General features: G+C 48.5%; 1 protein-coding gene across 2 annotated transcripts in view; it reads right to left on the minus strand.

The window, feature by feature from the left end:
* The window catches only part of GNA13 (G protein subunit alpha 13), a 48,503-nt gene extending 45,618 nt beyond the window's left edge, over positions 1-2,885 (minus strand). The window contains exon 1 of one of the 2 annotated variants that reach the window (XM_075903964.2): positions 2,449-2,885. In XM_075903964.2, the coding sequence (XP_075760079.1) occupies positions 2,449-2,731 (283 nt within the window). In that variant the 5' untranslated portion in view covers positions 2,732-2,885. The remainder of the gene's footprint in view (positions 1-2,448) is intronic. The other variant, XM_075903963.2, reaches the window with a different exon arrangement.
* Between the last annotated feature and the right edge of the window lie 9,728 nt (positions 2,886-12,613).

The following is a 12,613-nucleotide window of genomic DNA, read 5'->3' on the forward strand; positions in this document are numbered from 1 at the left end:
AGCTTACTTAGCTTGAGAGCCTTTGCTGAAGTTCAGAAAGCCTTTGATAATGTCCTGCATCACCCGTCTATACACTTTTTGACTTGCTTAAAGTAGTCTGATAGATTAATAAGGTATGATTTCCATTTACAGTAGCCATGGTGAACAGAGGATGTTCAGAAAGATCAGATATATAGCTAATTTTTACCATAGTTTCAGCCAATATGCATAGTATTGAAATTAGGCTTACAAACCTTTGAAATTAGGCTTACAAACCTTTAATTGCCAGGATCACCTATGGAACCTTTTTAAAAGATTGACACCTCACTCTCACTATCCATTCTTCTGTCTGATGTAAGCAATACATACCACAATTAGTAGTTCTATAATTTCATATTTTGAGTTTTCAGAACTCTTGGGGTGAGTACCATTTGGTCTTTGATAAATTAAACACAGACTTACAATCTGTTCCCAAACCTCCTATAGTTATGCCTGAAAGAGCACACACTGTAGTTTAGAAAATGTTTACCAAATGTGGCAATCAACATTTCAGAAAATATAGACTTCTATACTTAAAGATTAAAGCATTTGATTAAATCTGCATTATAATTGATTGGTGCCATTACATGCAGTTTCTCTCTCATTTTTCACTCTGATTTATCAGAGAAGAACGAACTAAGCAGCTCAAACTAGTGTTTTTATTTTAAAATATGTAAAGGCAGTATTAATTAAAAACACCACAACTGAAGACTAAATGCTACCATTAGTTTTACAGAGAGTGGAGAAAGTCTGAAAAGAGGAAATCAGCATGATGACGCAAGTACAGGACTCACACATAGGATCAAAATATCTTAATGTGAAAAATACTTTCAAGAAAAATATCTTTTATCACCACAAGGATAATAATTATACAAGCTACTTTAAAATGTTCATGCTCTTCAAATAATACTTAACCATCCCTTCCAGACTGGCTAATGAAAAGAAAACTAAAAGATGAGAAGATTAATCTGCAATCCTTATTTGCATACTGTCTTACAGCAGCAGAATCACCTGAATTTATAAACACACCTCTGTCTTGAACAAATATCTATTAGATACTCAAGGCAAGGGAAAATATTATTTAGTTTTTGCAACTCCTATCACATACTAGGCATCTGATGAAACATAGGCACTTGATGAAACAAAGACAGGAGATACATTTTTCAATTCAATTTTGGAATCTTGGTTCCTTTTTCAAAAGTGACTTTCAAAGGCTCTTAGTCTAGTTTTACTGAAAGTCAATGGAACTTCTCTCCTAAATCACAGGCACACTTTGAAAATGGAAGGTAAGACTCAAGCTTTTCAAAGTACGTAAGTGATTTATCTACCTTGAAAACTTTACAGCGTAATTGGAAAAGGACATGACTGAACAACAACATTTTAGAGGAACCAGGATAAGGAAAATAAAGGGATGACAGCAGTCAAAGGGCACGTTCATTTAAGCCATGTATACATTTCCATTATAGCACTCTGGCTCTGGAGGGGTCAAAGGTGAGTATATATATGTGGGCTTCTCTTAGCTACATCAGTCTGAGTTTCCACATTTACTATAATGCTACTTCTCCTAAATCAATTTGATAGGCTAACCTCCCAACTCAAACACAAGTCATTTCTCTTCCATATACAGTGCTTTCAAGAGCACTGTTTCCCTCCTTCCATTACTTCTCACAGCGACACATGTTAGTCAGAAGTGGTGAAGCTGAAACCTAATAGACTGATGGTTTGTGTACATGTTTTACATGAATAACAGGGGAAATGCTCAAAGCTAAGCTGGCATCTCCCACTGCTGAACCTCATACTAGAGATCCCTTTATGTCACTGGTTACAGCCATGGCCACTTCCTGTAAAGTGGCCCACCAGCAAGGAGACTCTCTTTTCAGTGGTTACTGCATCAACGAAGGCTGGGTTGCAGGAAAGTGTGAAGTGATTAAAATAAAACCAAGCCAATAAAACAGCAAATTATCAGATGGCAAGAGATAGGCTGCTTCTTGGACAAATCTGAGGAAGGCCAAAAAAAAAAAAAAGAGTCTAGTAAACCCCCCCCTCCTCCCAGGGTCATGTCACCCTACCTACTCCCTCCCCTCCACCCCGATAATCTCACACCCTCCCCATAGCACCATGCTTACAACGCCTCCTACCGCCCTGCCAGCCATCCCCACGCCCTTCTCCCTCAGCCACCTTACCCGCTGGGGTCGCACGCCCATGCTCGCTCTCTCAAACCCCACCGGCACAGCCCCCGTTCAACACCAGGGGAGCATTTCCCTCCCCCCCCCCCCCGTGTCTCTCTCGCCTGGAGCCTCCCCACACTCCTTCCCCCAGGGCGCGGCCCCTGTGCACGCTCACCCCAGGGAGCATTCCCCCCCCCCCCCGAGCGCTCTCACTCGCTCGCCCCTCCCGCCTCCTGACACAACTGCCGCCCCCAGCCCCCACCTTTGATCACGTTGCTGTAGATGATGGCGCGGAACTCCTCGCGGTCCCCCAGGTCCCAGTCCGCGCCGTGGATGATCCGCATCTGCTTGAGGAAGGTGGACTTGCCGCTCTCGCCCGCGCCCAGCAGCAGGATCTTGACGAGGCGCTTCACGTAGGTCTTCTCGCGGTTCAGGCACTTGTCGATCTCCTTGGACTTGCGCTGCTGCTCGGCCTCGCTGCTGGTCAGCAGGCAGCCGGGGAAGCAGCCCGACAGCGCGGAGCGGGACGGCAGGAAGTCCGCCATCTTAGCACACACTGCCAGGGAGCGGCCGCCCCGCGCCGCAGCTGCAGCTCAGCGGCCCCCTCGGCGCGAGCGCCTGCGCAGGCGCCTCAGAGGCTGCCGCCGCCCGCAAGGAGACACGTGACCGTCACGTGACGGCGCTCCTCGCCTCTTCTTCCTCAAGCCGCAGCCTCGCCCTCTATCACGTGATCGGTCCTACCTCCCCTCTCCCCCTCGACCCATTACGTCACGGCCCGGAAGCCTACGGGTCCTGGTTGCGCGATGACGTAAGGAGGCCGGTGCCACCTGATGCCGACTCTGTGTGTGCGCGCGGGCGGGGAGGGGACCCCCCCCCCCCCCGCAGCTCGCTCCTCCTCCCACGCGCCGCCATTTGCGAGAGGGAAGGCGCTCGGGGGGGCGGCGGAGCCACGTGACGGCGCGCGCCAGACAAGCCTAGCACAGGCCCATTCAGCCGCGCATGCGTGCAGCGCCGATGGGGGCACGTCCGTGCGCACGCGGACCCCCGTGCGCTGACATGGGAGCTCGGGGCGGATAAGGAGGCCGCGGGGGGACACAATTGTACCGACCGCGGGACTGGTGGGGGCGGGGCACCGAGCCTGCCTGCACGCTCGCCCTTCCCATGTGCTGCCAGAGCCCCTGCCCGGGGGCTGGGGGCGGGGAAGTTGCTAAGAGTTTGCCCCCCCCCCCCCTGCCGTACTGGGTCAGACCAAAGGTCCTTCTAGCCCAGTGTCCTGTCTGCCGACAGCGGCCAGCACCAGGTGCCCCAGAGAGGGTGGACCGAAGACAATGATCAAGCGATTTGTCTCCTGCCATCTCTCTCCAGCCTCTGACAGACAGAGGCCAAGGACACCATTTTATCCCCTGGCTAATAGCCTTTTATGGACCTAACCTCCATGAAATTATCTAGCTTCTCTTTAAACTCTGTTCTAGTCCTAGCCTTCACTGCCTCCTCTGGCAAGGAGTTCCACAGGTTGACTACACGCTGGTAGTTGGTCCTGCTGCAAGGGCAGGGGACTGGACTCGATGACCTCTCCAGGTCCCTTCCAGTTCTGTGCGGTGATGGTCTATCTTGCTCTGCGCGCCCATCCGAGTAACGCTCGTCTTTTGCAAATACGCTGGATCTGGCACTTCTGTGGCAGTGGCATGCACCTGGCTGAACTGCATACTGGTCTTCCCTTAGTGATTCAGAGCTAACATGTTTTCATGAATCTACTCAGTTCACTCAGCAAAGTAAGCAGATTAGTACAGAGACAGCAGATCTGTGGAATAAGACGGTGCCATTTTTACAGTTACTTTTCCGATCGTAACTACTACAATTTCTCCTTAAAATAGATGGACCAGATTTTCTGTTGTAGCTGAAATCCAGTTGATGCAGTAGAAGGAAGGCTACTAGCGAGTAAGTGACTTTGCCCAGCTTTCCTTTCACACAGGTCTGATACTGCTAAAGGTTAGAGTAGGGTTGGGTTAAAGGGCCTCCATGGGCTGGATCCGGCCCACAGAGGCCCTACTGCTCCCCCGCCCCTCAGGCCAATTGGGGGGGGAAGGAGTGTGGAGCCTCCATCCTGCAAGGAGCTCAAGGTACTTAGAAGCACCACCCGCTCTTGGCAGGGCAGGAAGAGAATTTATGCATTGCCCTGCCCCCAATCCCTGATTGGCTGGGGATAGAAGGGGGGAGCATGCAAAGTCTCCCACTGCTAGGGGCATGGATGCCTAGGGGGAACCTCTCCGGGGGGGCAAAGATTTCACACGCTCCCCCACTCCCAGATCAATCATGGTCTGGGGGTGGGGAAGCAGGGATGTATCCTGGCCCTGCTCCTTCCAGTATGGTTGGGGGCCACATCAAAAATTTCCAAAGTGGCCCCTGGTAAAAAATTATTGCCCACCCCTGGGTTAAGATGTCTTGGTTGGGACTATGCACCAGCTCAGGATAATCATAGCAAAATGTGCCAATATTCCTTGCACATGAAGGGGGTGGTGTAGGAGCCACTACACCAACTCTTTTCCTGCTAGGGAGAAAACATAACATTCCAGGGAATTTTGCATGATGTGTTTACTTAGGGTATATTTACACTGTATGGCTATTTCGAGATACCGGAGGTATCCCAAAATAGCTACCCCGTGTCTGCACAAGCTGCCTGTTATTTCAAAAGATTTTTCAAAATAATGGGCATGCTATTTCACCATCCCAGTAAACCTCGTTTCATGAGGGATAAGAGATGGCCTGAAATACCGCGTTATTTCGAAACTTGGCTCTGTGTAGATGCGCCCAATTTCAAAATAAGCTATTTTGAAATAGATTCGAAATAAGATACTCAATTTGCATTGCGCAAATTGCGTATCTTAATTCGAATTTAGGGTGCTGTGTAGACGCACCTTTAGGGATGGTAGAGCAGGTGGTGGCACTCATAAATAGGGAATTAATTAGGGAATGGGGATAATTAGAAGCAGAAGTGTGCGAGTGTCTTGGACAAGTTGTAAAGTAACCATTGAACCAAACTGTCAACCTTGTATATGAGGGACATCAATTCAAGCCACGGAGTGCACCGGAACCCCTAGTTCCGGCACCTATGGAAGTGTATAGATCAAACTGATGATAGAACAATTTAGGTGTTTATTTGTATCTGTAAATGCAAAGCTCATTTAAATATTTAAACACAATATGCCAAGCAGCTGTGATGGTTGAAAGCTGCATCATTTCAAAACACAATCCAATTCAGCTTTGGTGGTAGTGTTAGGTGGGCATCATTCCAGCTGACCTCTAGGAATTGTACCTGCTTAAACCAATCCGGATTTTGAAATCTCGCTTAAACACACACGGCAACAAACGGAGCAAAAGCAAATCTTCCAACAAGGAGAAACTTTAAAAGTGATTTGGAAATGGACACAAACGAAGGATGGAGTTTCCATCAGATGAGTGGGATTTAGCAGGACTGGGAAGTAATGAAGTCACAGAACTCACTCAGTGGAGGTGATGAGGTCATGCATGGTAAAATCCGTCCTTGGACTGGACATTGCATAAAGCCTTGTCTACATGGGAAAGACTTTTCAATAAAACCCATATTGTTATTCTGGTACAGTCTGCCTTGTAGCTACTTTTATTCCAGTTTGTGTGAGTGTGTGTACAATATCTCATACAGATTGAACCACTGTAAACTGGACTCTCTGGTCCAGCAACATCCATGGTCCAGAGAGTCCCAGTGGAGGGCTGGTGACTGGGTGCCCGGACACTGGGCTGCCACATTCGCCCCAGCGAGGCTGCCAGCTGGAACCGGGAGTCCGGTGTGCCCCAGCAGGGCTGCCTGGTGGGACCAGCAGCCCAGCACGCTGGAAGCTGGGCTGCTCAGCTTAGCAGGGAAGGCAGGAGGAAACCAGTAGGGCAGCGAGGCTGGTGGCAGGTAGGGGGAGCCAGCTGGGTGGCCAGTCCAGAGCTGGGGGGGCGGTACTGGGGGGTGAGATATAACCTTCCCTGTTCCAGCAAAATCCCTGGTGTGGGACTGGTCAGTTTCCCGAGGGTGCTCGACCAGGGAGATCCAACCTGTACCAATTTATAATTGGTAAAACTTTCCCATAGACAAGGCATAGGGCTTTGTTTCAAGGAAACAGAGAAGCAAGCTGGAGCGGGAGTTGTTCTACCAAATGGTAGAGGAAGAGATTTGAGCAGTTGTGCGTTTTCACCAGGGTATTTAAAACAATGGTCCAAGCATTCCCCTCTGAAGTGCAACAAGAGCTAGGAATTCTTGGAACCTGACATTAGAACGAGGAATCCCATGGGGCTCAAACTTCCAGATGCTGTGACGTTTACTCAGGGACGGGGATGAGAGGAAAATGAAGAGGAAACGGAACATTTTGTTCTTTATTAGCATTTTACCAAAAGTGGAGAAAGGGCTTTAACGTATTTATTTAATACTTGGTTATTAGCTTTCATTACAGCAGTGAAACGAGGCTGACTTTAGTATGTGGCCACCTGTCTTGATCTTCTTGAGACTCTGGAGGTTGGGATGCTGGTGGAGTCAGCACTTAAGACAGCTCCATTGGGAAAACAGAGTAGCTCCACCCTGGATCTCCTTAGCAATACTCTAGCTGAGATCCGCCACCCAGCAACTAGCTGTAATCAGTGAGGAAGGATATGTGGGGTCCTTCTCCAGCCTACCAAGCCTATCAGTGGGAGAGGTGAGAAATAGGTAAACACAGCCCCTTCCTGCTCATAGATTTTATGTTTCTGCTGTAGAAGCATCTTCATTTATGCACTATGGCCTAGCAGATAGAGACCTAGTCCTCGCTCTGCCCCCACCACCTGGGTAAATTGCTTCTCTGTGCCTCCATTTTCCCATTTGCAAAATGGGAATAATGATACTTACTTCTTTCATAAGGAGTCCTGAGATGTACTAATGAAAAAGCTAGTTAGTGAAATTCAGCCTTAACTATATGCTTGGCATGCTTACAGTATCATTCTTCATTACTTTTATCCATCAATTCCTCCTATAAGAAAATGGTTACATATTGCATTCTTTTAGTGTTACTGGTTGCAGGTAGTGATTTATGGACAAAAAAACCAAAGAATTTGTTCTTAAAAAGTAGAATTAAAAAGAATTCCTTACCTTCATTCAGAGAGGAGACAGCAAGGAGGATTGACTGGTTGGGTGTGAATAGACAGAACTGATTTGTCAAGAGTGATTTTAATTTCAATGCACTTCAAAATCAGGACAATGGCTCAAAGTTAAGTTGTGATCAGCGCTCCCTGTAAGCTGTGCGCGTCTGTGGCCACTCTGGAGAGATTCAGATGCCACCCAGCTGATTATCAGAGTGCCTACAGCTAGGTTTTTGGTTTCTACTGGTGGTGCATATTTGCATGTGCCTTGGTGTACGTAAAATTTATTCTGCACATGAATGGAAAAAATGTGCACATAAATGGAAAATTAGAGGGACCATTGGTTGTGATGGGACCTTTTCCTGGCATTAAATTGGGGTTCTTACTAATCAAGAAACAGGGAAGAGAGCTAACCCAGGCTGACAGAGATTATGCTGCTGTGGAGTTTTGTTATTATGTATGTTTTCTAAAGATCTAGAGTATTTTTCAATCATTAAGAATTCAATTTTGCTTTCTAAGGCGAGGACAGGGAGCCTTTTTTTAAGACAGGGGTCACTGACCCACAGAAAAATCAGTTGGGGGCCACACACAGGTGGAAAAAAACCCCAACAACCTCTCATTGACCTCAAATGAGAAGGAAGAACACACGCTCAACCCAGAGTGCTGGGGCCCAACTCACGCTCTGTCTTGGGGCTTCTCCCAGGAGCAGGGTGAGCTAGCACTCACACTTCAGCCCTGCAATGTAGCGCCAAGACTCAGAGACTTGCTGTGGGGCTGCAGAGGCTTCCTGGCGCTGGCTCCATGCTACTGGTGGAACCTCCTTATGGTCCGGGGTAGGGGTATGCAGAGCCATCCTGTCCATAGGTGTAAGTTGTGAAACTATTCGCTCCTTTTGTGAAACTGACTAGATATCAGTGATACCAACTCCCCTGATTTGGTCACAAGCCTCCTGATAATTTGGGGCTTTATTTTTTTTCTGGAAAGCCCCAGCCATGTTGTTAGAATTAAGCCAGATCTAGGAACGTGTCTGCCTCATGCACCACTATCAACCGTGATCGCTCTGATTTAGTAGATTATACTTGTTTTTTGGTACATGGTATTAGAAAACCTTTCTTTGTGTCTGTCTGTCTGTTTCATGGTTTGAGGCGAAAAGCTGGAAATATGCCCCAAGTTCAGCCAAAGACCACGAACACCAGAAGCCAGTCTCTCTTTGCAAGGTAGAGGGACCGATTCATGCGTTTTAAAAGCTTGGGGTTGGCAGTACAGTACATGCAAGTTGATAGAGTTTTCCCTGTGTCCAGGAGCCCAGATGGAGACCAGGATCCTACAAGACGTGAAACTGAGTCCTTGACCTTGACACACCCATGTCCTTGTGCTGGGATAACCTTAACCTCCCTGCCCCCGCTAACATCCGCACCTTTGCACTGGAATCCCACCTCCCCCGCTTCCCACTGCTAATATCCGCATCCTCACGTTGGGATCCCCCACCTAGGGTAACCAAAAGTGAAACCCACCCGCCCCACCTGCTGGCTGCAGAAGCGCATCAGCTTGGGCAGCTCCTTGGCCAGTGCAGTTCGCCTCGCAGTGGAGACAGCCAGCATGGCTTCCCAGATAGAGTGGCTCTCGCTGTGGCCAGGACTATGGGCGCTGGAGGCCTGGGTGCTCCTTGGAGCCGCGTGTGAAGGTGAGTCCCTGTAGGCTGTCCACCCAACACTTCCTCCCCCCTGGCAGGGGCCAGATTAGGGAAGTGCGTGGGCTGCAGACAGTCCCTGAGCTGGGAATTTGAGACTCCTGCTTTAAGGTGTGGTATGTCTTTGGGTGCACTGTGGCGTTTCCCCCAGGCAGGATTCTCTGTAGAATTCTGCCTCCAAAGGTGCAGCAAATTGTTCTGGCTCTGTGACAGCCCTCTCCTCACCACAGAGATGAGGAAACGTGTCTGGTGGCACATTGGTCGACACTCTGGAGAAATAGTCTATGGGCTTGGCAAGTCCAGGGACTGCCACTGCTGCCCAAGGATCTGTGGACTGGCCGGGCAAAATCTGGCCCTAATAAATGTAGCTTCCCTATGTAACCCACACACCTAGGCTATGTCTACGCTGGTGCGACCTTGCGCCAGAGATAGGCAAATGAGGCTAAGCATGGAATATCACCGAGCCTTATTTGCATATCTAATGAGCTGCCATTTTTGCGGAAGAGGTTCTTGCGCAAGAAGGAGCTGTCTACACTGCCCCTTCTTGCGCAAGAAAAACCCTCTTGTGCAATGCCGTTATTCCTGAAAATAATCAGCGTAGCGGCATTGCGCAAGAGGGTTTTTCTTGCGCAAGAAGGGGCAGTGTAGACTGCTCCTTCTGGCGCAAGAGCCTCTTCTGCAAAAATGGCGGCTCATTAGATATGCAAATGAGGCGTGGCGATATTCCATGCTTAGCCTCATTTGCATATCTCTGGGCAAGATTGCGCCAGTGTAGACATAGCCTTAGTGTGGTTACCGAGCAATGCAAGTGGTACCTAGACCACAGCAACAGTTAAGACCAAGAGACCTCTACAGCATGGGCTGGGAACGGGCTGGCTTTTAGCTCAGAAGGTAGAGGTTCCTAGACACTGCTTCAGAGATAGGTCCCAGGTTCAAATTCGCCCAGTAGCAAGTTACACCAACACTCTTATAAGGCATGTAACTATACCAGTGTAATTGGCTCCATTCTAAAACTGAGACTCAGGAATGGGAGGTGATTTCACTAGTGGGTATATTTCTGGGCTGAATTCACAGGGCCAGTGCTGACATGCATTGGCAGAAATCAGTGAGTAGGAAGAGACTCTTGCACTGCTCCTGCCTTCATTCTGTCTGGCTCCTTCCAATTCTCAGAGTCCCAGCAGACTCGTACAATAAATCAAACAAAGAAAACTCGAAATCCGCCCAGCCACCGTAAGCCGGAATTTGCTGATTTGTTGCTCTCTAGACTTTAATCATTAACAGCTCTTTCCAAGCCACTTTGCATCTGATTTAATAGGAGAGCCGGCGCTCTGCTTCTGATGCTCTGCAGGGCAACCGTGGGACCCACAATGGAGAGCAGATTTTGGTGAGGTGCGCAGACTTTCCTGACTCTCAGCGTGGAGGCCAGAGTCCGTTCCTGATTTTATCTCTCTTCTTTGGATGCTCCAGCCCCTTCAGTGTGCTTCATGAAATGCTGATTATGAAGCACATGTTGTAGAAGGAGTTGGATCGAGTGGCACTTGACACTAATTGTGTCACCATTTAATAATGTAAGTTAGGAAATATCATTAGCTCTTGATGTCTAATCAAGAGAATGGTTTGGGTTCCATGTAGTTTATTTCCCCTTCCTCGTTTTCAGTCCTTATATTTAAATTGGACTGTAAAGAGAAATCCTGCTGTAAACTTAACTATGGAGTGGCTGGCCTCCCTCTGTAGTTAGTATCAAATCTCTCCATGTTGTCTGCAGCCCATAGTGCTTTCATCTCAGAGCCATTCCATCCATAAGCCCCAGGCCCCACACTTTGAGGGAATCCCGCAGCGGCCACCTCAACCGACCTATAGACAGGACCCAGGGGATTACTTGGGGGCCTAGCACGGGGCTGCGCAGAGAAATCGAATGTAGCAGGTCGGGAGAGGGAGGCAGGGCAGAGCAGAGCAGGTTGCTGTGTTTTCTTCGGTTCCTGAGTGCGGAGGGGGAAAAGGGACGGAGCAGGGACAGGAAAGGGTGCACTGGGGGCAGAGCTTGGGAAAGGGCATGTAGTGGGGCAGGTGTGGAGCAGGGGAGTAGCCTGCAGCAGGCAGGGTTGTCCTGTGCCCTGTGTCTGGGGGGTTGCCTTAGGCTCTGCATCCTCCTAGGGACAGCTCCATATCTAACTAGGTCTCCATGCAGTTCACCTCTGACCTCTTGCATGCCTGTTACTTCTCTGAGTTTGGTTTCCTTTGCAAAGTTGATCACAGCTGAATTGACACCAGAGACTCCTGGCAGAAGACATGAAGCAGCCATGGTCAGAGAACGTCTAGAAACCCTGAAAGAGTCCTGGGCTGGGTTTCTCTGAGGTGAGAAAGTCTCTGTTGGCACTCGGAAAGGTGTTTCTTCAGCATCTGGACAAAGCAGCTCTGTGGATCACAGTTGGGGATCTCCTGCTACATATGGGCTGAGTTTTCAAATGCAAACTCCTTAGTAGGGCATCTGTATCCCTCAGTGGAACCATTAGATCAGCACTTGATTGTGTGAAATCATAGAAAAGTAGGACTGGAAGGGTCCTCAGGCAGCCATCTAGTCCTGCCATGCTAAATCAGGAGTTAATAGACCTAAACCATCCCTGACAAATGTTGGTCTAGTCTGTTCTTAAAAATCTTTAGTAATGGGGAGCCCACAAGCTCTCCAGGTAACCTGTCTGATGGGTTGGATCACAGAGGCCCCCTTGAGACGTTCACTTGATAGGCTGATTATACCAATGAGCCCGCCAACCTGTCCTCTGCCCTTTCCCCGCTGTTCTGCTGACCCAGAACCTGTGGTCTCCTCCCAGCAACGACACAGAATTGGGGTCAGAGCCCCTCCAGCAGAATAAGACAGACACTGATAACAGCTCAGATCTGTGACGGCTCCATTACAGGGACTTGTCAGCACCCAGGAGCACAGCTCCGAGAGAATCAAAACTCCAAATAAATCCCTTTTACGCTATATAAAAGTTTTACACAGAGAAAGCTCGTGAAGTGTGCCCTCTTTCTCAATGAAAGAGAGCTGAACAGCTGTTGGTCCCCCCTGCACAGGTAACAATTATTTACACTGGGTTTGGTAATAAAGAAAAGTTATTTTATTAAGTATAAAAAGTGGGGTATAAATGGTTGCAAATGCTGACAGACAGATCAAGATAAGTTACTTAGCTAAAATAAACAAAACATTCCAGCTAGCTTTAATACACTAAGGCTGCGTCTAGACTGGCAAGTTTTTTTGCAAAAGCAGCTGCTTTTGCGGAAACACTTGCCAGCTGCCTACACTGGCCGCTTGAATTTGCGCAAGAACACTGACGATCTCATGTAAGATTGTCAATGTTCTTCCGCAGATACTATGCTGCTCCCGTTGGGGAAAAAGCCCTCTTGCGCAAATGTAGATAACATCACTGTGCTTCCTCTTCATCTAAGGTCTGTCTAGACTAGCAGTTTGAGTGAGACTGCTGTGGCACTGCAGCTGTGCAGCAATAGTGCTGTAGTGTACTCTCTGCCTACATCAACGGAAGGAGATTTTGCACTGAGGGAAGTAATCCTCTTCTCTGAAAGGCAGGGTGTGAAATTCGGTGTTGACACA

Source organism: Pelodiscus sinensis, chromosome 20 (assembly GCF_052426305.1).
Source record: "Pelodiscus sinensis isolate ZL-2025 chromosome 20, ASM5242630v1, whole genome shotgun sequence".
NCBI classification, from domain to species: Eukaryota; Metazoa; Chordata; order Testudines; family Trionychidae; genus Pelodiscus; species Pelodiscus sinensis.